Source organism: Manacus candei, unplaced genomic scaffold, assembly GCF_025592945.1.
Source record: "Manacus candei isolate 608988 ecotype Guabito, Panama unplaced genomic scaffold, ASM2559294v1 h1tg000013l, whole genome shotgun sequence".
NCBI classification, from domain to species: Eukaryota; Metazoa; Chordata; class Aves; order Passeriformes; family Pipridae; genus Manacus; species Manacus candei.
Genome location: NW_026138061.1, coordinates 2,199,951 through 2,227,024, shown reverse-complemented (window position 1 = coordinate 2,227,024; position 27,074 = coordinate 2,199,951). Strand labels below are relative to the sequence as shown.

At 40.4% G+C, this 27,074-nt stretch overlaps 1 protein-coding gene across 1 annotated transcript in view; it reads right to left on the bottom strand.

Moving 5' to 3' along the window:
* Positions 1–27,074, bottom strand: part of DEPTOR (DEP domain containing MTOR interacting protein) — a 74,593-nt gene that overhangs the window by 24,440 nt on the left and 23,079 nt on the right. Inside the window, exons 3-5 of the mRNA XM_051778497.1 lie at positions 23,010–23,188; positions 20,532–20,655; positions 15,115–15,293 (exon numbers count right to left, since the gene is read on the bottom strand). Coding sequence (XP_051634457.1) covers positions 15,115–15,293; positions 20,532–20,655; positions 23,010–23,188 — 482 coding nt within the window. The remainder of the gene's footprint in view (positions 1–15,114; positions 15,294–20,531; positions 20,656–23,009; positions 23,189–27,074) is intronic.

Here is a 27,074-nt window from a genome sequence, read left to right as displayed (position 1 = left end):
TGCTGAGAGGAATCTTTTACACTACCTTGATTAATGACACATACTTCTTATTGTCAAGTGGAAATAGAAGTACTTTATCTCCCCATGCCCAACTGAATAGTGGTGCACCCCCATATGTGCTTCCTCTGTGTGCTGTTTGCTGCTACTGGTCAATAAACACCACACTTAGCACTTTACGTTGATTTTTGTGTAAATTCATCAGTACAAGGCAGCTCCTGGGAGCTCTTTCCAACTACCTTGTTCAAAGCCATAGAGCAGCAAAAAAAGCAAGACCTGTGTATTTCCTCTTGTCTTGTTCACCACAGACATCATGTCCCAGACATTTCCTGCAGGCCACTTCCCCCCTTCACACGGATACACGAGGTTCGAGAACAGGCAGCTGGCCAAAAATCATTTCTTACATAATGAACAAAAGTCTTAATTGCAACCTGTTTTGGCACTGAGAGCAAATCCCAGGCTGCTGGTGTCAGAGCAGGAGCACCGAGCCTACCCACAGAGTGAAGCATTGCCATAATGTCTGTGTGTTTGCTGCCACTGATGCTGCATCTTCACAGCGATATAAAATGCAACAGTTGTGGATGGAGCTCTGTGCCAGGTCCTGGAAGTGCTCTGACTCTTGCAGGGTCTGACCCCAGGAAAGCCCTCTGGAGTACTACCTGCATTAGTACTGCAGCATGTTAATAGCTGCAGTAGGTGTTTGGGCAGCATTTTCTCCATCTTCACATAGCTTCTGTGATCATGTTACAGAGAAATCAATTCCTACAGTTGACCTTTACCATGAAGGATCTAGATTTTGGATTTACCTAGTTTATAAACTGCATTTCTTCCAATACTGAATCATAAGAACTGGTGGGCTATAGGTAATTGTATGTAAAGTGTAAAAAACAACACAGGTATGCACTGAGGTCAGTCAAGCCTATGAGTACATACATAATTTACTCATCTGGCCTCCTACTGCAGATACTGAACTTCTGCCTTGCTCTTTGCTCTGCCCAACACATGAGGTCCAAAGGCAGCAAAGTCCAAGGTACACAGGACTCAGAGCCTGGAGACCTACTGGCTTGCCTTCCTTTCATTCCCCTCCCCAACAGAGTCTTTCTTGCTCTCATCCCTTCTTAACACCTCCCTGTGTCTCAGGTTGCTCTCCATAGGCCCCACCGAACTATACCACACACATGACAACCTTGCAAAACAGGCTGTATTTAGACATAAACTGCCAGAATGTCATTTGATGCCTGTGAGCTGAAGAAATAACCTCAAAGAGGAAAAAGTCCAGTCACCTTCCCCAGGGATGCCAAGTCACCCAGACAATAAGGAAGACTCCAGTCGTAGACATGATTCTCAGGGCCCAGTCTTCTGTATGGATGCAGAAACTGCCATATGAGGTCAGATCATTTACCCACCTCGCAAAGCAGCATGTCTCTTGCCTGTCTGGATCACTGTCAGGGAGTCCACTGTCTGTACAAATGGACTTCTGCCTTTGGGACATAAGGAATAATCAAGACACAGGAACTTTCTGAACACAAGCACATGCTTGTGCCCAAACTGCCACACAGATCATCTGCCCCAGAGTCCTCCAGCATGGCATAGGCTGTAAGGCATCCCTTAGGATTCTGAAATGCTATGTTTTTTCATTAAGAAAATAGAAAGGTCATGCCAGTCAGCCAAGCTGCAATTTCTCAAGTACCATCTACACAAAAGACCCCTAACCCTAGATCACCTAGTTCTGTCGAAGATCTTTGGAAGAGCCAGGGCCGCTTGGCTTTTGTCTGCTTCACTTTCGTGCTGAAACTGTTGTGTCCCCAGATCAGCCACATGCATCCTCCATAAGCAAAATGGCTTTGCCAGTCCAATTTAACATTGGAAGCAATTTGTTACTGTGTCCTGACATGTTAATTATTGCAGGCACACGCTGCTGCTCTGCTCCTCATTTTGGATACATATAGTATGCAATACTATTGAACAATGCTTACTAATAGTCACTATTTTTGAAGAAAGGAAATAGAGGAGGAGAGATTTGGAAATTTGCCTACATCCCCAAAAGGATTTGCTATCAGAGGCAGAGTTAGTACGTAGGTGTTCACAGCTACCAGTCTTATTTTAAGATCACTGACACAATAAGTAAAAGTAGCAATATCTAGCAATATTCTACCACGTTATTAGGATAACCAAATTTAAATACAAAAAACCCTTTTCTTTTTGAGGCCATCCTAATCTTAAAAAGGCAAATTCTACTTATTCAGCACTACTGCGATTCATAATATTAAAAGACAGGATTAGTGTAGCCAGCCACTTGCAGTATAAGAAATATCAGTATGGTTTATGATTCAAGTTAAATATTATGACACTATGGTTTCTAAATAAAATTATTCTGTTGTTTGTGTCATTAACTGAAGTACTCTGACAGTCCTCAGAAATTATGATAATCAGAGATCAACACACACTCGTGCTGCAGACACCACAAAACATTCTGAAATTCAGGAATTACTGACCATGAACTAGATAAGGTAAACATTTTTATGTCAAGCTACTGAACATATTTTAGAATAACAATACTTGTTTTGACTGAAATATTGTAATATTTATATACTCGAAATAGCAAAGCTTAGGTTTTCCATTGAAGTAATTAATCTCTGCTGTTATCTATTTTAGTCCAAGAAAGGCTAATTTTTATACAATAAATGAATGCAAGTGGAAAAGGTAAGACCAGTGACTGGTGTGTTGGAGAATATTTTTGTATGCTTTTCACAGCAAAGGATTTGCAGCCAGAATGCTTAAGACAAGTAGCCTGTATACAGAATCTGGAGCGCTCATTGACTTTCATAGTTTAATTCCTCATTTCTAAGGATAGTTCACATTTCATGTGAGGGTGATACAGCATCCTCAGTTTGAGCAAATAACATGTTTGTAGCACCATGTAACTTTTTGCATATATAAGAAGAAGCTAGAAATATAAACAGGAGTAGTATAGCTCAAACAGCCTCCTTCTGCATACATCATCAAATAAAATCTCTCACCAAAATTATTACTGTGCCCCTTGGGGTTTTTTTTTAGTCATCTGACTTATTCTTGATTTGTAATGAAATGTCCAGGCTGTGATTCTGACTAAGCATAAGTGTATCTGTAAGGGTGTGGAAAAAGGGATTTCCAGAGCATGGGTCAGAAGAAAGAGACTGAGGAGGGGGCAGCAGACATAGATGTTGGCTGCCTCTGAAGTTCTCCTCAGGTGCTGTAGCTGAGTTTCAGCAGGGGCCAGGAGAAGCTGCACATGCCCTTGTCCTTGATAAATCACAACTATGTGAGTGCCAGAAGCAGAGCACACACAGAAGGTTGGTTTTGTTGCGCTTAGTAGTTGCCAGGTGAGAGGTGCAGATGCAGGCACGGGTGCTCAGCTCAACCGCTTCAGCATCCCGCGTTTTGCTGCAAACAGCAGATAAGAGTGGGAGTGAAAAACTTCTCCAAACTGATGGCAGAATGCTGAGAGGGTTCCACAGACTTTCTCAAGAGGGTTTCTTTAAAAGTCCTTTAGAGATTGTTACCTCTGGGTGTTGACTCAGATGCAGTAGCAGATAAACTTGTGGCACTTGACAAGGCTCTTGCTCCAGGTGTCTGTACCTCTCCTGGAAGCTGCTGCCCCCAGATAGGGATTGACGTAACTACTCCTGAATTAGTTCACTGCTCTTCATAATACAGCATAGAAAAACAAACTGGCACACATTCCAATTTGTCTTAAACAGTCAGGCTGTGGCTGACCAGTGTCAGGACCTGTATTTGTACATTATGAGGGTGATGCAAAGAGCAAGGTGGGGTGACTTCATGTTTCTTGTTCCAGTTTAATTCACTGCTGTTCATGTGGCAACATGTCCGTGTTACAATGTGCACCCTTATGCAATAAAAAGAAATGTACCAAGGAGAGTAAAGTAAAACTGTGGCGACTGGCAACCACCAAAATCATAAAAGTGCACAGGAGCATTTATGGTCCTGGAGGGAAAGGCACCAACACTAAGTCACAGTCACCGATATCAAACTGTGGAGGTACTGTCACAGCCCACCAGTCTAATCTCCCACATACACACACAGACCACAAAATTTCTCCCAGAAACCGAGTTTAAAAACTATCTTTAAATCTTACAAAAAGTTTAGTTTACTTGCACCTTATAGTAGTCTGTAATGACCACTTTACTCTTCCCCTTACGAGCTCTTCAAGCCTTCAGTTACTTTCCCTGCCAGGCAATAACGATTTTACTCAATGCTGAATTTGTTCAACTTTAGCTGCTAATCCCTGGATTTTGTCACACCTTCATCAGAAAGTTACATAAGATCTGGTCGTAAATCTTTGCAAAGAAGTCTGTGAAGAAATGAAGCCAACTCTCAAACACATTTTTTATCAACTGAATAAATAACACCCCTTAAATTCTGACCTTTTTTTAGCCTTCCTTGAGTCCTCTTCAGAATTTCTTTATCTTTCCTAAAAATCCACCTACCAGAACTGCATGTCCACAGTTACAACCTCAATCCCCTTCTATTACTTGCTGTTGTCCTTTTTGTACATCTCAGGCTCACAGTTACTACAACTGTAATGCACAAGTAGCATAAAATGGGAAATTTGTGTTCTGTATATCCTCTTTTCCCGCACAGCACTGCTTCACAGCAACTAGTAGAGCCTGTATTCTCATTTCCTGGGTGTATCGCCTTCTAGTTACACCATTAATTACACAAAAATACATCTCTTCTGGGGTAATGACTATTTAATTAATAGAGTTTACTGTCTCATCTGTCCCTAGAGTTTGAAAATTTCATTGGCAAGGATTTTATCTGGTCATTCCCCATTTACATTATTGTTAAGACAAGAAAAATCACAATATTTATTTTGGATCTTCTCTGATCAGGAGCACTTAATGTTGCAGCTTTGGTGCTTCTTGTGCCTGGCTGCTTCACAGTTTCTGTTTAGATACACAAAATATAAATAGCAACATCCATGCAAATCTTCTTTCAGCTTCTGATTCTGACATAAAATCCTAGGATCTGCTTGTAGCTCAAACAGGCTTTTCTTTTCCACTTTTTCAAGGAGGCTGATGCACAGCAGAGATAGAAATATTAGCTTTACATCGATTTCAGAGAACTGAGGAGGCTTTAGAAAGTACAAAAGCCTGTTTTAATAAATGGTATGACTCATGCCTTAAAAATCAGGCCATTTTCATAACTGGCTTTTTCCCTAAATCCCTCCCACCACTTCAATTCCCCATGACTTTTAGCACTGATAATCTGTGTACATCTCCACCGCAGTGATTAATGCTTTCTACCAGCTGAAAGCTGCAGTCCCCAGTAGGCCACATCCAGTGATGCACTCCAGCTGCTTTGCACGTCCCCAGAAACAACGCTGTCACCAAGCAAGCTTGTGGCTGGAGCTGGGGAAAGGCTGTTCCATGTTGAGGGAGCAGTGAGGAGGAGATCAAAGTTCCCCAAGGAGCCAGATGAGCAGCTTTTCTCGAGAGAGCAGAGGACACACTGAAGTGTGTGCCTGTTTGTGTGAGAGTGTGCTTGTGCTAGGGTTAAGAGGAAGAGGTTATAAAAGCATGAACAGACTGTATCGAGTTTTCAGCATGGATATGTCGTATCTTTCACCATTTAAAGACAAAGGCAGCACTGAATCTTTTCAGCAGCGTACAATATATTTCCAAGCCTTTTGCTCCACAAGGCACCAGATCCAGTCTATTCAGAAGTACACTTTATCCTTTTAATGAGGTAGTTTCCTCTATTAAAATTATGTGAAACCTAGTTCAAAGCTGCAGGAGATTATTTTGGACTTTCACTACTACTGGCTGCAATAGTCTGCACTTTCATATAGCAAGTCACAGATGACCATACCAGTTTTGACCTCTGGAGTGGCAGGATATTGCCCCAAAAGAGTTGATGTCATACCAAAAACAAATGCAGGATGATGAGACATACACTGGAGGGCTGCAGGGACTTACAGAGGCCTGCTGGGTTATCTGAATGAAGGCATTGCCTGAGCTGCTCCCACCAGAACCCAAAGTTGCCCAGGGAAGGGTCTGGCTCCTGCTCCATGTCATTTTGCTTCCTCACTCCCCTCTCCAAAGCAGAACCAGTGTTGAAAAGGGAAGGAAACAAATCAACACTATAAAATACTAGTTCCTTAAAAAAATGCCTCTCTCTGTGGATAGCACACAGTTTGCTGAGCCTGTCTCTTCTGTGCCTCAGGCCTTTGGCCAGTCCAGTTTTGGTCCCTTGCCAGAGAAATGGTGGAAGTGTGTGTCCACTTTGGTTTCCACAGAGCGATGGCAAGTCCACAGGCTTGGCAAACACTGACCAGCTGCTGAGACCTGCCAGGGTGACGGCGCGGCTTTCAGCCAGCCCTGACTCAGCTCCACGTCCACACCTCTGCCACACAAACCTCCCACTCCTGCACCATCCCTCATCCACTCCTGCCTTGCACTGACACACATGTGGGTGGAGGAGAGTCACTGGTACTTTATTTGCCACTGGACAATGTTTTTCCCATTCCTCTCAAAGCCTTCCTGTTTTTCTGCTAATCTGGCACAGCAAATGCATTTTAATAATGGCACCTATTCAGATTAGTTTCCTTTTACACACTGATGAATTCCACCTGCTTGGAGCTCCCACAAATCCAGGGAGAGAGACTACAGATGTTCAGTGAGCACAGTGCCCTGGGTCTTGGGTCTTGGATTCCCAGCACCATACGAATACAACACTTGCATTTCCACCTTTTATGAATGTTGATATGCTACGCAGACTGTAGATAAGCCCACCTGTGAATGTATTCAACTGGTGTGTTAAACTTTCAGCAGTGCAGCTGTACGAAATCGTATGTTTTCTCGTTTGGATTGCAAGGAGTTCACTTTGAACAGACAATGGATCTAAGCTTGAACTACTCTTGTTTCCACCAATCCTCTCATACAAAATTGCAAGACAGGTCCCAGCCCTGAAATACAAAATCCAGAGAGCTGTTTCAGCTCATCCTAGTAAGGGTGAAGCCAATAACCATGTCCAGAAATAAGTAGGTCCTGGAACTGTAAGGAGGCCCAGAAAAAAACATTGTGCTATAATTAGGAACCATGTTCTCTGAGCTGTTTCAATGAACTGTGGTATATTCACATGCACTGTCTTTAAAGCATCAAAATTACAATAGAAAAGTGTAAAAAGTTCCTTGGGAACTGAAATTCAGAGTATCCCACTCTTATTAAAGTGGTATGTTCTGCTCAGCACATTAACATTTCAGTTTGGCTGCCTTAAAATAGTTATGCGGATAAGTGTTTCTATACACATTTTGTCTTTTTAGTCAGTTTGCCACTTATTTGTGATCTATTTTCAAATACATATTACCTGCTCTAGCATGAAAATCCAGTGTTGAACCACATGCATTTCAGCAGTCTTTTCAGTGTGTATATGAGGATTTATCATCTTCAATTTAGCAAGTGTACAGAACATAGCCAACAGCTTTTCTTTGCTTCCAAATAAAGTATGGAAAGTACAGTCTGTGGCAAGGAAAGCAGAAGATGAAAAGGCCCATCTGGGTATCTTTCTTTTTGTTGCAGCTGTTAAAAACTGAAACCCATTCTCTGTCAGAAAAATAGAATTCAGTAGTTAATAGGAAAAGAAGTCTTCGTATGTTATTTACATAAAACATAGAGCATGTGGCTCTTTCAAAACCAAAACCCATTCCTGCTGTAGATAAAGACAACTGCAAGAAGAGCACAACAAGAAGCTGACAGACAAAGAAGCTGGGAGATTATAAAATTACATATGAAGTTCTTATTCTTTGACTTTCCTACAAGGGCAAAATCATGAAAAATATGCAAAGTGGTCTCCAAATTTAGCACAAGCAGATGAATTACTGTGGGTGAGGTTACTGTTCTTGTGTCTGGGAACTGCTAGGGAAGAACTGCCACACAAACAACTGAGTGATTCTGCATGGTGTCAGCACAGGGGGAACTGAGCATATAATAAAAACAAAGTTGTGTTGCAGGACTTCAAAGACTAACTGAAGGCTTGTGATTTACTGAGATATAGCAAGGCATCACCTGTAAAAATGTGATGTGCTATAATTTGCAGCACAATGAAATCTCGGATATATCCAACAGCTGATACAATCCAGGAGTGAGATCAACTAGAAAAATTATATTAAAAAATATATGTGTTAATTTTGGAGAGAAAATCTATGACAAATTAAGTCAAGGATTTATGTATGGTTCAATGATACTTATAAATTGCTACATGCAGTTGGTATTTCCAAGAAAGGGGTTCCAAAGAGAAATCTTGAATTAACAAAGAAGTGGTATTTCACGTATATGGCAAGTTTTCACTTACAAAGTATGAAATATCAGCAGTTGGACATCTAAGGTAAATATTACAGCACATAGTTCATTATTTACGGCAATTATAGAAAAGAGGGAAAGCTTTTCAGCAAAAGCAAGAGAAATAATACTTTGTTAGATACTTAATCTATTTCCACAATTATAACGAACTTTCAGCTGCATCATGTGTCTTGATACTTAAAAGTTAATGCACTGACCATCTTCATAAAGGAAATGTTGTTGTATAAAGGTACAGAGTTCTTGCAAACAATAGGGAAAATTAAATATATGTATAGGACTTCTCTGCAGAGACATGGAGATAGCATGTGTCAATATTTACTGTTCTCACTAAGTCACTACAAAGTGTTTGTTTTCATCTCTGAAAGTCATTTGCTGATAAAAGATTAACTCTTGAGAGATTATAAACACCTGCTTCTGTGCTAAGCCAGCAGAACATGTGTCTGCCTTGAACACACCAGGTCTGGTCAAGTGCAATTACCTCAATAAAACTTATAAAGTTGAGGTGTTTTAGAGGAGGATGGGGGCAGAAAATACTGATATCATGCCTAAGACATCTTACTGCATATTTACTACCTGTTACACTCCAGACTTAAAACCATAAGCTGCCCAGAATGGTTACATTTTATTTAAGACTTTTAAAAAGCCTTTTGGTTTGTTATAACCTCACATTTGCTTCCGGAGAAAACATCACACACACACTTCTCTAAGAGAAATTCTTTTAACCTAGTGAGAAAAATTATATTTTGGCAAAAGGTTTTACAGGAGTAAAATACAACCAAGAAAAAATATTTCACTAAAGCACTCATTACAAAGATGCATTCCACAGAATACACCTATTGCAAATAATCAATATATCATCTTCAGTAAAACACAATCCATTGGCTTTAAGTTACCCACGAGAGAGGGAAAAGAGTAAAAGAAGAAAACATTGAAAAAGTAAAGAATAAGAGAAGAAAGAGAGGTGAGAAAGGAAAGAAAAATGGTTACCGACAAGATTTGAGGATTCACATGGTGCAGACAGCAGGAGAAAAGAGAGAGTAAGAAAAGGAAAAACAGTTACTGACAAGATCTGATGGTTCACATGGTTCAGGTTGCAGGAGAGAAGAGAGAGCAAGCTCAGGTGGAGTCTTGTGTATTTATACAGTTTGGTTTTCCCTCCCAGGTAGGATATCTGGCCAGTGCCTTCCAGACCAGAGTGAGATGAGCTGTAGCCAGTCAAAGGCTGCAGGGGCATGGTGTGGGCAGGCTACCAGGCAGGTTTGCCTTGACTGATAGCCTGGCTACAGGGCCTTCAGTGACACCACGTGCTCTCAGCAAGCCTCATTTGGTAAGGCAGGCCTTACTATGTACCTGCAGGTCTAGGCCCAGTCCATCCCCACATACCCACAGCAACATGGACAGTGAGTTGGTTCTGACCCATAGCAATAATTCAGTGACATTCACATCCAGTATCTAACACTACCATCATAAAATCCTAGCGCTGATAAAATCATATAATCCTTTAGGTTGGAAAAGACCTCTAAGATCATCAAGTTCAACCATTAACTCAGCACTGCCAAGTCCACCACGAAACCATGTCCCTAAGTGCGACATCTCCACATCTTCTAAACACCTCCAGGGGTGGTGACTCCAGCACTTCCCTGGGTAGCCTCTTCCAATGCTTGACAACCCTTTACATGAAGAAATTTTTCCCAGTATCCAACCTAAACTTCCCCTGGTGCAATCTGAGGCCTTTTCCTCTTGCCCTGTCGCTTGTTATCTGGGAGAACAGGCCGATCCCCACCTGGCCACAGCCTCCTTTCAGGCAGTTGTAGAGAGTGATGAGGTCCCCCCGAGCCTCCAGGCTGTACATTTCCAGCTCCCTCAGCTGGTTCTCATCAGACTTGTGCTCCAGACCCTTCACCAGCTCCACTGCCCTTTTCTGGACACACTTCAGCACCTCAATATCCATCTTGTAGTGAGGGGCCTGGAACTGAACACACGATTGGAGGTGCGGCCTCACCACTGCCCAGGTCCTGCTGGTCACGCTATTTCCAACACAAGCCAGGATGCCACTGGCTTTCTTGGCCACGTGGGCACACTGCTGGCTCATGTTCAGTCGCTGTTGACCAGCACCCACAGGGGCTTTCCCTGGGCAGCTTTCCCACTACTGTTCCCCCAGCCTGTAGCATTGCCTTGTGACCCAAGTGCAGGACCTGGCACTTGGCCTTGCTGGATCTCATACCACTGGCCTCAGCCCATTGATCCAGCCTGTCCAGATCCATTTGCAGAGTCTTCCTACCCTCCATCGGATCAACACTCCCAACCAACTTAGTGTCATCTGTGAACTCGCTGACGTTGCCCTTGATACCCTCATCCAGATCACTGATAAAGATATTAAACAGGACTAGCTCTGATATTGAGCCCTGGGGAACACTCTGAGCTGGGTCATCCAGCCAGTTTTTTACCCACTGGAAAGTGCACATACCCACACAATGGGAACACAGTTTTTCCAGGAGAGTGCTGTGGGAAACACTGTCAAAGGCTTTACTGAAGTCTAGGTGGACCGCATATGTCAAAGAAGATAGCTGCTAGCTTCATCTCCAAAAGAGACTTTTTCAGGAAAGCAAAGCCTTTTGAGAACTCATCACATCTATTCTGCTGGTCTCAGTCTGGGAATCTGCATCCCAACCCCCTGGAGTAGAGTGAACAGCCATACAAAACACTTCATGTTGAACCATGCTGTGGTCACTGCAGGGAAGGTGCTGGAGGGATGTCAGGAGGGAAATACCACCAAGCACATGGACTTGAGAGTCAGCAGCAGCTTGGAAAATAACAAAGTAAAAGAGTCAGAATGTGATCTAGCATGGGAAGATGAGTGCTGCTGCTCAGATCCGCATTTCTCACAGGCCCAACTGGTGGTACATGCCATAGGATCTGCAATAGAGGGCAACCACTGTGCGTTTATACTCCACAATATATTGAAAGTATTTCTAAATCTTATATGATTTGGTCGCTGCCACAGAGACATGCAAGTATTCACCTTGCAACACGCACGTGCTATCCTAAGAAAGCATAGGTTCCTCTTAACAGTATTAACCAGATTTTAAAATTGAAAGTATTTATCACTGGAGATTTCAGACTGTAAAAATTTCTGCAAGGCATGTGGATGTTTCTCTATCCCCCAGGCTTCCAACGAGCCCTTGGAGGAGGACAGGAGTACTCAGTCTGTCATGTCAGTGGTGCTTTGCAGCTGGGGCTGCAATTGCAGGATAAGTTCTGCAGCAAATACCATAAGCAAGTATGAGACAAAAATTATTTCAAAACCAGCTCTGCAGATACCCTCTTTCATCCTTGGACATCAGTATCTCTGTTTTCCAAACTGAGAAAGGGCTCTGACGGTGTGGATGCTCATGCTGACCTCTGCCTGCTCCCAGCCCATCCTTGTTTGGTCTGATCTACCCTGGAGCTGGCAGAGAACTTCCTTCTCCTCTTGCTGCCTGTGAATTTTGATCACAGTAGCTAATCTGCCCCACCATTCCCATATAAAGAAGAACTAAGATAGATCCAGTCTCCTGGAAGAAAGTTTTATCTGTTAATATTACCAAGTTCTACATACCTCACCATACTAGAAATGGGCTTTTCTACAGCTAAGAAATGTGTTCTGTGCACCTTTTGTCCCTGCCCTTATTGTATGTGCATCACCTTGTGTAAAATTCTTCCCACAGCTTTTATTCCTGTATTCTGGTTGAAGGCCGTCAGTGTTCACAAAAGCAGAGTAAACTACTGGCAATTACACTGCCAACACAAGTCTTCAAGAAATATACAGTGCACAATTCCCTGGTACTTACATTTTTTTTATTCCATATTACCTGGGGGTACCAGTCCATAGGAAAGGACATCTGGGCCCTATTTGCAAAAGTGGTGGTTTATGGGTTACAATTTGTGTGCGCCAGTGGGATTCTGGAAGGAAGCAATTCAGCACTTAAGTACATTTCATCGTTTTCATATATGGCAGGGGAAGTATATGTAGTTACACAGGCCCAAAGAGATCAGGAAGATTACTTTTAAACTGAAACATTTTATACTTTTACAGCATTTATACAATTCCTCTTAAACCACTGTTTTCCTTTTTAAAATTATCATCAGTGTTTGTTTCCTGTGTGAAACCTGGTTTGTGTCTGACCAATTAAAGAGAAGATAAATGTGTCAGGAAGCTGTTTTGAATACAGTGCCTCAGCTGCAGAATACAGCTTCTCTGAGTAATTGAAATGAAAGTCAGCATCAGTAAAAATAAATTGCATAATTCAGTTGTGGCTGGAAAATTACTATTGAGATTGGCAACCTGATGCAACTATTTCTGTTACTTTCCATTGCATTAGGTAGGGTAATAAATACTCCATAAGAATAATATAGCAAGATTATTTTATTCCATATTGTATATATCAAACAATACAGCTAACAAAAGATTGCCTTTAGGGCAGGAAATGTTTTATTCTCCATTCCTGTTCAGTCAAGAGTCTTTCTGCTGGTTCTGCCAACAAGGATGCCAATTAGTGTCAAGTAACATTTTGGTATTACTGATGAGAGACAAAATAAAGGAAGCATAGTATGGTTAAATCAATTTACTGTATTAAGAGACAGAAAGATATTTGTCTTGTTTTTAAATTGGATCTAGAACTCAGTAAGATGGGTGGGAGGGTGTTGGGGAGAGAATACCGCTCCTGCCATTTCACAGTTTATACGTCCAATTCTGTACTGGGAGTTTCCATTTCGAGCTCCCTTTTTAGAGGAAGTCAGCATTACATGAACCTTCAAAACACACAGATCATATCCAGTTACTAAGCTGAACCCCAAAACAGCTCTGTGTTAATTCTGCTAGTACTTTCATCAATATTCCTAACACTATCTAGACAACTTGTTGCAGTGAAATCCAGAGAAGAATGAAATCTCCTGTTTAGGAGTGTGCACAAAGCATGTCTACTCATAAAGATAAATCTCAAGAACATAATTCAATTTTACTTTACTTCCAGTTTCCCTCTCAAATCAGTGTGAAATTCCCCACTGAGTTACCTTAGTCCCAATAAAAGCTGAGTGAGGAGGATGCCAGTGCCTTGGAGTGATAACCTGCTATTGACAAGTGAGAAGGCCACTTTCTCAGCAATCAACCAATTCCCAGAGCTGTGCCTTTACTTCATGAGGTTCAAATCTCTTTCTAAAAGGGTGCTTTACAGATGCTCTTGACTACTAGAAGAGAATGGGCAGGGGATAAATCTGCAGAAGTGGCAAAGATTTGAGTAGCAAAGTAAACCCATCTTTGCACTAAATGTCAAGTCCTGACTTTATTTCCTCTGCAAAAATATAAATATCTGCATAAATATCACTTTTCGCTTTGGTGTTTTGTTTTGGTTTTTTGTTTGTTTGGGGTTTTTTTTGGTTGATTGGTTGGTTGTTTTTTTTGGTTTTTTGAGTTTTTTTTAAGGAAAGTTTACCACATACGTAATATACAGAAAATGCTCACACAAAAATAGGAATGAAATCATTGCTGCTGTAAAGAGGAGGGGTGGCATACCTTTCCTGTCCATCAAGCTCCAAGCAGCTGGCACCCTATAAATCATAGGAAGCACAGGAGTAATTATAGAACTGAAAGCTGATTACTGTAAATATTCAGAAGTAGCTCCTAGTAATTGCAAGTTAAAGATAATGTGAGCATGATTACAACCATGACAGAACTGCGCACGTCATTTACACTCCCGTTTTTCTCTATTCATTAAAACTACATTTTCTCACAAAGTAACAAGCAACCTAGGCAACCAACCACCTTTTATACTAACAACCTGTTAATATTGTCAATTTTTTGTTCTCTATCAGAATTAGAGTTGATGTGACAACACTGAGAACACCAGGATCTGATTACTTTCCTGTTGGGCACTAAACAATGTAGATTCTGCCAGCTTGATCTGTCATCTCCTGGCACCCCTTCATTGCTCCCAGAGGCACAGCAACACATTTATGGTGGGAAATGCCCAGGGCAACTTTCACTGAGAGCAGATGATGGCAACATGTAAAATGGGGTTTAGTGTCAGGGGTGTTCATGTCTTCACCCTTGGGGCATTATAGAGAGAAAACTCTGCCTCCTCCACCCTTAACGGAAGGAGCTTCTTGAGGAAGATGCATCCACCAGACACATTGTGCTGGACCATGAAGAAATATTTGATTCCTGCCTCGAAGAAGTTATATGGGCAAGACAAATACAATAATACTTCAACCAAAAGATATCCTCTTTCTTGCACAAACATACTAGAACAACTCTGCCACATGACCAAGAGAGAAAGTTGCTTTTTTGGCATCAGACTGTGCTCTGCTCTTTCCTTCAAATAGGGAAATATACAGAACCTCAAATTTTTATTCTGCATAGAGAACTTATTTATGGTTCTAATCCCTATTTGATCCTTACAAAGCTATTTACCTCAATTATAAATATTGCTGATAGCAAGTTCTACAAGTTAATTACCACAAGTGTAGAAGAATTGATCTTCATCCACATCCTTATGTTGTTATTATACAATCTCAAATTCTAGCTGTATTCTGCATTTGAGGCAGAATTTTCTGAATTAATACAATGAGCTTTCAAAAAATCCACCTTTTACCCAGACTCCTATCTGAAATCATTTAGAACATACTATGATCAAGAAGACAAGGGCCTCTCCACTTGATTTGACCAGAAGAAAGTGCTACAGTAAGTGCAGCTTTTACTACTTGGCAGTAAATTTCTCACCATGCTGTATAATTCCGTGCTCCAAAAGCCTGCGGCCGAGCTGCTCTGCTTCAGTTCGTGTCGTGGCCTCTCCTTCCTGGATCAGCCAGTCAAGGAATTCTGATGCTACAAATGTCCGTTCATACTTGACTCCTTCCTCTTCCCTGGCTTGCAGAAGGGTGTTTTCAGAACTCATCAGCCTGGTATTGGGGAAGGGAGGGGGGGAATTGGTATGGAAAACAGTTCTTGAGAAAAGCAATTTAAGATGTATTCTGGCAAATCTCACTGATACTAAGCAAACATATACGAAGTTTTCACTGACTTACTAAATTGCTCCTCGAGCTATCAATTTATAACTGCTTAGTCAAAAAATTTAGGCTATATAACCCTGTGTGAAGTCACTGTTTTCTTGTGTTTTCACCTAAAAGAAAATTAGATTTTTAAGTTTCACATGTCTCCCAGTTAGTCCTCTAGGTTCTCTAAAAGTTACTGTATAATCAACTTTGAAAAAAAATTATCTCAAAAGCACTAGAATGTGACTAATGTGTTCAAAGCTTCCTAATTAATATTTACACTTACCAGGACTATGCCCCGAAGTCATTTAAGTGAATCTGAAAACTCTCCCCATAAGCTCTAAAACAGCTGCAGAAAAATTCAAGAGGAGGAAAAAAAGTAGTTCTGTGGTTTGGGTGGCTGATAAATATTGGGCGTACAACATTTACATGGAGCTGTAGTCAGTGAGCTACACACCTGAACACATTTTAACATCTGAGGCTCAGAGTCTCTGCACCTCAGCTGGCTCTGTGTAACACCAGAGTTCAGAGGAACCCCATGAGATGTCTCTAAATCCCCTAGCAATTGGCACATACATAGCTGAAGGATATACTAATAAAATTCTTCTCTATTCAAGTTATCTGTGCAAACGACACACTATTTTAAAAAAAAGGAAGAAAAAAGCCTATTAATGCAAAAGTCAGGTTGAAAGTCTGAAAGAGAAGACAGTTACTTTCAGAGTAACAGCTCAGAAATGGAATGGTTATTTTTTTTCATGTAAGACTAATAGGTCCCCTCTCTTCACCAACTATTTTGAAATTAAGGGCACAACTAAAGTACAACAAGCATATTCTGGAAGTGCTTAATCTTTGACCTTCTGATAAAGGAATTGAAATTCATGTAAATCCATACATGGGCCATCTGCTTCTTAAACTGCCAGCATGTCCAGGGATTACAGAATATAACCTCACCTCCTTTGGGAAGCATCAGAAAAATCTGTGCCATAAGAAAACAGAGAGAAGTTTCATTTGAAATTACAGTGAATAGGTTTGACTGGATCCAGCATCTGTTATTTCACCTGAAATATTTCTTCTCTTGACTTTAACCAGCACTAACCTGAAGCCTGAATTAACTGGATCTGACCACCAGGTAGCAGATCACCAAACCAGGCAAAGGCTGCTCAGCCACAGCTGTTTGTCAGTGGCAGCACAATGAGCTGCTCATTTAGATGTTGATGTGTCATTGCCAGCAGCTCTGAGCTGAGTAAGAACTAAGAAAGTCAAAATTAGCTGAAGTCAGGGATGAGGTCAAAAGCAAGAGTATGAGCCACAGGGGACAAGGTATTGACTCCAGCACCTTGTTTTTTAATATTTTGATTTACAAGCATCTTGCATGCAAGGCAATATTTTGTCCCACATTTTGCATATCTAATACAGACCTAATACGCTCCAAGAGAGTATCTTTAAATATGTCTTGTTCACCAGGCTTTTTCCCTCCCATTAAAAAATGCAAACCGAAAGCTTGTGTCTTTTTGTACCATCTGCTGCATGGTTACCCATAACTGGTTACCCAGGCTCTGCAGGCACCAAATAAAAAATCCTTAGGATTATGTTAATTGTTCTTTGATGAGTCTGTAATTAGTTGACCAGCTCATTGAAGCTGCAGATAGAGAGGTCCTTGAAAAAGCAATGCTAATTTTTAGAGCTTTACAGACCCACAAAAGAAATCTGGAGAAATATCAAGTGGAAAAAAGCTCAGTTTGACATTTCACACGCTTCTGCATGTGCCCAGAATAGCTGCAAAGGATTTGGACTTGTGAGCAAACAGACACGACAAATTGCCAGTTTAACAAACCCAGACACAGCAATCCATAGACTTACATCGCTCACTGAAGTAAATCACTGTAACTCCGTGGCTGTCAACAAAGCTGTACCAATTTACATCAGTCAAAAACCTGGCCTTTCATTAACCAGAGCTGGAAACTGCCTCTTACTCTTCCATTTTTTCCTTGTTTCAAGAAAACATGAGGCTATTCATGTCAAAACATATTACTTACTAAAACTAGTGTTATCCTACACTGGAATGTATTTAGTCAAACACTGAAATTCAGACTCCTTTCAGAAGAAATCTTTAATCTTGTTTTATCAAAATAACTGCACTAGAGGATAAATGTGACTTAACCGCTCATGAGTTAAAATGAAAGTGATTCAAAGAATGCAGTCTCAAAATTATCTGAAAGATTTCCTGAAATTAAAACCATAAATCTGCATTTCTTTCACTATGAAATCTGGTTGAAAAAACTCAGTGGTTGTCAGCATCATGAAATGAGTGACAGCTCCTAAACCCTAAACTGCACCAGAAACATCATCTTGTGTGCCTGACCAAAACCTACTGAGAATTGTAAACATACAAACAGGATATCTGCACAACTTTTTTTTGTTTTTCTTTTTTTTTTTTTTTAAGCTACGCAATGTCTGTGCTGGATTTATTTAAGATTTGCAGGGAGGGTTTTGTTGAACAGGAAACATGTTTATCTCATTCAATCTATCTGGTCAGTCCTGTAGAGCTTGAAAACTGATACCAACCTCAGACCTAATAAACTGTTCAACAATTTCAGACAAGACTGTAGGAAATCCAGTGGGTTTCATGTCTAGTTATAAACTTGAACCTCAAAACATGTTCACAGAAAGGTTACCAAAGTTTGCAATGATGTGTAGGGAATCTGAACTGATTTATGATTTCCAGTGCAAATGAAGGGACAATATAATCAGAGACTGATTTAAAATCTTCTAATCATGTGGGTACAGCCACCAAACATGTCCACGGCAGGTGAAGGTGGTAACGCCACAAGAAAGGAGAATCCAGGTTACGAGGAGCTTTGTGGTCATGCAGAAGAGAGACAGGAAAAACAGGGAAAGGGAGCTCCTCAGCATTTGGACAGTCCTTATGTTCCCATGTCCCAGGGCAGAGAACAAGGCTTTTACTCAAAACAACTGTTTGAATGCAGGGAACCTGCCTAATCCATCCATTCCTCTTCCCATGCAACAACCTGATCCTCCTAAAGCATTTTGTTCATTTTACTCACTGAGGGTACAAATCTGCATGGGCTGGTATTGGGTGACGTGTCTGCAATTTTGGCAAGCACAAACTACACTGGCTTCTGAATGTAGCAGTACTCCAGCCTTAATGCAGAGAGTGGAGAAGAAACAGTATTATAATGTCTATCTAAAACTAGCAAAGCCTAGTGAAGGTAAGCAACATCTACAAAATTAGACACAGATTTCCAAAATGTGTTGGATTAGGACAGATAGCCTTTGGTATAGTTGCATTTTTCTTGCAATTAGGCCCACAGGCATTTTGATAAACAAGCTGAATATGCTGGTAAGTGACTTCATGTTTGTGCATGAGTACTTTCCTCCAGTTGTTGCCATTTAGTAATTATTTTAATTGCACTGAATTAATATTTTCTTTCTCAGCACTATCAGCAAACGGATACAATGGATATATTACACATCCACACATTTCACTGCAGAACTCTTTCTGTAGTAGTCTGACTTTCAGAATTAGATTTTGAGTTTAAAATGTATCCAATGAAACTGTGAAGGTGTTGTTAATAAGTGTGCATGGACAAAGGAACCAAATAAAATCTGAAATCTCTGCACACTAGATTTGCTAAAATAAACAAAGTGAAGCCTAGATAGGTATGCCTTCTTATCTCCCATGAATATAAAATATTTCCGATGATCCATGGAGAATTTCGATTAGCTTTGACTGTCACCAGCTGGTTTTGAAATGCCAGGTATTTTTAATCTATACTATATTTAGCACTCAGGGATGGTTTTAAAAGTTTCTGAACCCTTCAGATACGTTGCCTAGGAGCAGTCACCTTGTGAGGATGCTGCTATATTTAGATACAGATGCTGTTTTGGGCATTAACTCCTTTTCTAAGATGGGAACAATCTCTACAGTTAGGAACATTTTTCTGCTAGTACCATGTTGGACAAACTGGACACTAGACATGGGTTTGGGGATAGTTCTCCATGCAGAGAAATGGTGATGGAAGCAGATACTGGTAGAACAGAGTTCTTTGTGTCATGGTTCCTTTCATGCAGAAGACTGGAATCAGCCTCACCAACAAAAACTTATTTTTCTCATGGAAGAATGGAAATAGAAATATAGACAAAAAAAACCACTGTAGACAGTCTAATCAGCTTTTTATAGTATGGGTCAGGCTTGTAGGCATTGCATATTACAGAGTCTAAAGGAGCAAATGCTGTGCTTAGTAAGGCACAGAAGACTTTGGAGGAGGCTGATTCAATCCATCTGTTCCAGTGCATCAAACAGAGGATTTTTTTTCAGTGGTGCATTTTTTTATGTCTTATACAATTTATTATTTTTTTACTTTAAACAGTCACAGTCACTGTATCTCCGGAAATGTTATATGATAGAGGCAACAAAAGGAGCGGTATTTACAACTACTTGTTTATATTTTGGTTTCATTGCTCTTTCACCAAACTGATCTTCACAGGCAGCTAACCTTGAAAATAATGTTTATTATCACCTTTTAAACTTGGGAGTTTCCTGAGTGCTTTCTTTCAAGAGGAAAACAAATTTTCTCTGGTGAGAAAACACAGCATCTCTCCTGACTGCTGCAGGCTTCTGCTCTAAGCAAGCAGGAGAGTGGGTGGTATTCAGTCTAGAGCAATACTTCAAGCTTTTTGGTAAATTACACATCACAACTTTTGCATTAATTTGTAGCATATGCTAACATGCATTTTATTCTCTCTGCTTGAAAGTCAAAATCTCCACATCCTGAATAAAAATGTCATTATGAAGTCTGGTTAAGCTATGTAGTTATTTAATGGAAGTAATCCAGTGGGATATTCAGTATCTACGCATAATAATCTGTTTCAAGTCATAATTTTAAACTACTTTTAATATAACTTTTCGGATGTAGAAACTTTGTATACTGGAACACTAAAGATTAATTTCACTTACAATTTAAAATATACCTCTTTATGAAGCTGTAGATATGGTGTCTACACAGATAAGTAGCTGCTTGCTCCATGCATTTTGATGTACTAATGCTTTAGGAATTATGATTATGCTTTCACATGACAAATCATCCTTTAGTAATTACTTTTACAGAATAGATTTCAACATACTTTTCGTACAGTCTTTGTCCTCTCATGAACACCTTCACCTCATTGTCCAGTGGAAACGTCCCGTCATCTTTTCTGAAGCGGTAGAACAGTTTGACATCCTTGAATTCTTTATGCTCATCACAGACTGAAACATAAAATAATTAAATAAAAAACCAGTCACATATATGTTGAGGAGTTGAGGATCCATTTACCAGGTACCGCTGCTGAACTTCCAAGCAAGCACATACAGAGTCTAACCCCCTGTATTTCTGAGCTAACAACTTTGCTCTGTTCTAATAACCAGTGAAAGGCTGGAGAAAACTTTCAGACAGGTAACCAAATTTCAAGATGGGGGAGATAAGCGTTTGTCAGTTTTGTGAGTATTGCTGCAAAAATAAAGAACAAAAAAGCATCCATCTGCTACATACTCAGAACACCTCTTGCTGAAAACAGTCTGTTGGCTTCTTTGTTTAAAAGGCTGCCAGGGTAGAATGCCCAATAATTTAAAGTTTGTCAAACTTCTTAAAGTTATTAGTATCAGTTAGCAATGCTGTAGGAAACCTGAGACTCACTAAAGAAACAGTTAAAATCAAAGCCTTCTCCCTCTTCAAATTATCTCAATTGCTCTGTCATGCCAGCTAGCAAATGGTAGGTACAATAAGGAGCACACTGGGAAATGCCAAATTAGGTTTGTAAGACAGCAACTGATGATGGGCTCTTGTAAATGCAGAACAGAGTCCCATCAAGGGCATAAACTGATGGCAGCCATCCCAAGCAAGCTGCTCCTAACAGAGTTGTCAGCCTATATTCATGGCCAGTCTTCGCGAACGAAGATTTGGGAAAGGTCTTTGCCCTTCGAGCCTGCGCAGTGGATTTTTTAGGTGAGACACAGTGTGCACTGAACTGAGCCCACCCTTTAATCCTAAGGTTCATCTGCCGGGGCCGAGCGAGCTTGGACAGTGGCAGTGAGGTCCTCAGGACGTAGGTTTGTTTAGAGTGACCTTCTCTTAGATGGATGGCCTTACAGGGCTGACGAGCTCCATCTGCCCGGGGGAGTTTCCCTGACTGGGAATCAAACCCAGCCACGGTGGTGAGAGTGCTGCATCCTAACCACTAGACCACCAGGGGTCCTCCTGTCAGCCTATATACATAGGGCACATTCTGCACCATAGAAGCAGAAACTGGTACCTCTTTCACTTGATACAGGAGCTGAAGCATCCTGCAGAACCTGATTGAACCTCCCTGAATTTGCCTACCCTAGTTCACTTTCTAAACTATTTTATTAGAGTGTAATATACGAAAATTTTCAAGAAACAGCTGTTCCATTTGTAATATATACACACACATATATATGAAATTCATGTGGAAGCTACAATGTGCAATTGGATCTTGTGGTAGAAAACACTTTGAGGTTGTTAGAGCTTTAAACAAGCATTCAGCAATAAAGCCTCTATTGCTCAATTAAATTAAGTCACTCAGGCATCCACGCAACTCTTCACTGACATTTTCTCAATAGAGGATTAAGTAGTCAGATTTGAATACCCTATAATTACTTTATTCTTTAACTATCTACCATGAGTTCCAGTTTCCATAACTACACAGAATTTTCATTTAATAGCCAAGTAGAAGCTGTAGAAATGGCAGTCATTCAATACGTGCATTTCTGACTCTAATTAAGGTGTTGTTAATGTACTGCAGATAGCAGCAGTATTGCTGCACATACAATGACCTCTGCATAAAGTCAGCATTTGTTTGTTCGCAGTCACTCAGTTTTCTCTTTAAAAAGAAACAAATGGTACATTTGCCTTTTTGATATGGGTAACACTATAGGCTTGAAATCGAGGCCTTGGGTCTTCTTTGCTTGTGTGCTTCCCAGCCTTTCTGTGCCCCAAAAGGCAACTAAATGCTACCATTGAATTGGAAGTCTCCTTTTCATCAGCATAAATTGTTATTCAAGAAGCTGAAAGGAACAGATCTCAAATAGACAACAAGTTTAGGAGAAAATTAATCAGGGCACAGCCGGACCACTAACTTCTTGCAGCTGTACCAGCACTAATGTTTGCGCAGCTGGTGTGAGGGACAGGGCCAGGGAACTAATCCACGTGAGAAAAATGATCTTTTTTTTGCTGGCTGATGTTTCAGATGGGTTTTTCAGCTGGAGAGCTGTGCTCTTTGGAGCAGGGAAGTGAGGGCAGCAGGTAGAGGGTAGGGGCACAGTCCAGCTGAGGCTGCTCTGGAGGCAGGGAAGCAGTATCACAGTCTCCAGTATCTTACCCTGCTACCTTGGGTCACTCTACACCTCTTCAGCCTCTCATGTCCTTCAGGACACAGGGGACCTTGCACATCAGCACAGTCCAAGGGAGGTGCTCTATTTCTGGCAGGGAAAGAATCCTACCTGTCCTATACTCAGTTGAAGAGTAGGAGTGGGATTTCCCTTTGTTTCACAAACACTCAATAAAATTTAGTTTAGAACTTTTTAGCAGCTGATATTGTACTCACCATGGTGGATAATGCTGTGATCCAGTAATTTCTGCACCAGTTTAATGGCTGTCTCTCTGTCAGAGGCCTCTTTGTGGTCAATCAGCCAGTCGATCAGCTCTTTGGCGACGAAGCAGTTCGGGTACGTTTTGAGGTGGTGCCGCCGATCTTTAATGACCTTTTCTTCATGCAGTCGGAGCCTGGGGGTCAAATCACCTTCTGAGTATCATTTGCAAAGAGCCTTTGTAACTAGAAAGACTAGGACAAGAGCAGAGCAGCACCCAAGCCCTGCTCAAAGGATGGGCTTTGAAGGGTAGAATAGGAAGGGACCCGGCCACACCTCCACTGCTGGTATCTCACAACCAGGAAACCCACAGCAACCATTTGTTACAACTTTAAACTCCATAATTGAAAAAACTTGTTTTCTGCTCAGTGGAAAAGTTTAAAAACTGAAGAACAGAACAGCATACTAAATCCATTAAAATACTTCCTGTAGGTCAATTAAACTGCCAATAATTTGGAATTAATTTTCCCACATTATCTCTAATACGTTCCATGTTACTCCTTTATTTTATAGTATCACTGCTGTAGATTCTTTTTTCTTTTTTATCTCATTCATTTTTTCAGTTGTAGTTTCTCCCTTGGTTGGGTAACTGCATTTTGCCTCCAGCTGCACAACAAGCATAGCATTTATGATTTAAAATTCAGGTGTGAAGCTGTTCCAACACAATGCTACCTGTCATTAAAAAGCTGCCTCCTACTTCAAATCAAGAACTGATTTGTCACTTGGGGACCTGTTGGCAAATGCTCTCTAGCTGCAAAATCTCCCCCATCATCTTGAAAGCAAGTTGGCTGGCTGTTTTTGAGATGTTTGGGTCAGAATGCTAGATCCTGATTAGAGTAATACCTTGTTAATAAAGGTTCTGGGGTTCTGCATCTTTATTTTTAACAATTTTTTTTCTAAATAAACAAAATAAGCAACATTACCAATAAATTAAAGCATAGAGGTTTCTAAAGTTTTGTTTAAGTTTTATGCTTTCTTGTTCCATTTTAATGAATCATATCAGAAAATCTTTTTGTAGTGCCATGCCTATACCCCAGTTCTGAGGAAAGCACAGAAACCATAATGCTTGGGCTCCTGTCACAAACAGAAACATTGCTGTTCATTTCCAAGTGGCCAGGATCCTACCTTGTAAACACTCTCAATGACTTCAAAGGGTCCTGAGTAATGCTACAATAATTGTAGGGGGTATAAGGGTGATAACACAGAAGAGTGTTAACATGAGCCTCAAGAAGCACAGAGCAATTTTTCTCTCAATGTGATTCCAGTATGAAACAATAATTTCACTCTAGAATCAAAAAAAGGGAAAATATTTGGCTGAAATCAGTGAAGAAAGTAATATTAGGGCATTAGACAAGGCTTATATAGGCATCTACCTAAAAATAGTAGCAAAGCAATGTTTCTGTTCTGCAGTATTTAGCCTTGAACGACACTGGAATGGCCAATCTGATGTTAATTCAAAACCAGCTTCGCAAACATCATTAAAAAATCTAAGAATTTTATATTAAAAATACTGATAAATCAGATTAGTATTCTGTAAAGAAATGCTGATTAATATCCCAGGCATTGTGAAATTCTCTGAGCTAAAATATCTTTGCTTATAGCACATTTTCCAGATGTGCTCTAACAGCTGTTGCCATGCTCAGAAAGAAAAGCCGACACAATTTTAATCATAGAACATGCAATTATCAGTATGTCTGATGGAGATTCACAATTAAAATACATTCCAGATTCTGTTAATGTTCATCAGTCTTATGTCACACAATAATCTGCAAGAACAAAATTATAAAAAGAGTGTATAATACGTATGCAGACAGCTCAACCCAGCTTTGTGTAAGTCTAAATGGCTGTAGTTCATCTGATACAAGAGGGAAATCACCTTCTTTGTCCACATGTTGCACAGGAGTGTAACAGTACTGGTCTGGCATTCCACAAACAAGTCAGCCAAGAGCCTCAGAAATGAGCATCTAGGTCTGCAATTCTGACTTCAGGCTTTCCTGCAGTTGATGGGCTTATAAATATTTCAATTTCTCTGCCACGTCAAAAGACACAGGTTCCCACTACAATCTTTTTACTCATTCAGACCATTCACAAAGTCTCTGTATATGCCTTTTTGCCTATATTCATAAAACTCATAAAAATGTCATAATCTTAATTACTTCCACCCACTAGCTAAAGTGGATCTGAATTTGCTAAGAGGTTATAAAATCATTAAGTCAATGACAGCATGACCACATAAGCCTCAAGAAGCCTGAAAAAACAAATTTATCTACAATGGATGTGGGAACCTTTGCTGCAGTCTATATCAATTGTATCCATACTGAATTATGGTCATGCTAATTTATTTGGAATAAAGAACAGAAGGGGAACAGGTTTTGTCCTTCGTGATGTATGCTGTTCTCTCTATCAAGGCTCTCTCACCCCTACAAACCTGCTAAAAATCAAACTATATGGAGGAGAAGTAGCTCAGTAAATTGGCATTGTACCCAGTGTAAGCTACAAATACAGAAGTCTAAGATAAAGTTATTGAGCATATATTGCAGTATACAAATCAAAAGTTTAGGCAGGAATTCAAAAAATGTGTCTGTGTTCATAAGTATTTATCAGGAGATAAATCAAATGGGTCAAAAAGGAATGAAATGCACCAGTGAATGCAATTATACTGGAGCCAATGCCCACATGAAGTTGTAAATTCTTTATCCCTTGGCATTGGGAAACAGGCTTCTCACTCAAAGTCCTTGATGTTTTTCCCTTTAAGTAACATTAATCACTTTACGTCAGCTAGTTTACATGATGACTGGAAAAGACCTAACATCAAACATATTTCTATCACTAGAAAAGTTTTTCTCAAGAGCTGATTAGGAGAATTAGCTGACGGACAAATCCTGACCAGCTTGAGAGGAGAAGGGGAGGAGAGGGCAAATAACAAGGGTAAATGGGGAAACACTTTGACTCAATAAGCCTTCAAAAAGTTGACCCTCTTTCTACAACTTAATAGCTGAACACCAGAAAACGATTTTGTGTACATGAGTACATCATCCATACATAATTCCATGCATCGGTCAAGACTACCTGCCAGATTTTGCACAAGGGGCCACAGTCTGCTCTACCTGGAGAAAAACAATGCAAGATCAAAAGCATTTGAGCAATTGCCTGTGAACTGTAACAGGCATATGCAACCCTTTAATATTTACAAACTGATATCCATGACTCTTAGTCATGCTTACAACAAATAAAGACAGGCTGTATTTGCAAGCATGCATGCCAGAACAGTTTCCTGGGGGCTTGTCCAAACAGGAGTAGCTCCTAATTAACAACATGTAGGGACTCTTGCTCCAAACAGAAGTGCCTTCCTCCTCCGTAGTATGGAACAGGATAACCTGGAAAACGCTGCTTCTGATTTGCAGTGTGTTCAGAGCTATCTGGAACAATGCTATTTGTTGAGAGGTATTTTCTTTGGTAACTGTCAGAAAAGTCAAGATAATGAAAAATCTAAATCTTTGCCTAGAAATGAAGGATCAGGCACTAACTTGGGACAAAACTGCTCTTGCAGCTACATGAAACTTGCATTTTGTTTCCAACCAATAGGGACATTTTTATTTCCACCAGGGACATTACACAGTTTGAAGTTTCTTGCATCTTTTTCTGGACCAATGGATAAGGACTTAAGAGACAGTGCCTGCACAAGAGTTTAGCTTTACTTTTAAACCCAGAAAAGGCTAGCCTGCTGGATAAAGACAGTATATATACCACTAACTGGACCATGGTCCAAATATCTCACCCAGCTATTTCCCTTTATTAAGTCTAGTAGTTTGGGCTTGGCTAACAGATCTTCCAAAGCACTATCCAATCCTGATTTCTATGCATGAAAAGAACCCTGAAAACCTCCTGCTCTTCCTGGTAATTTTCTGAATAAATTATCTGCCATTTCCTAGTACATCCGATATAGTCCCTACATTTATCCTAGCAAGGCTCAGGAACAATGTGCAGAGAACAGGTTGGTCCCTGACACTCTAAATAGACAA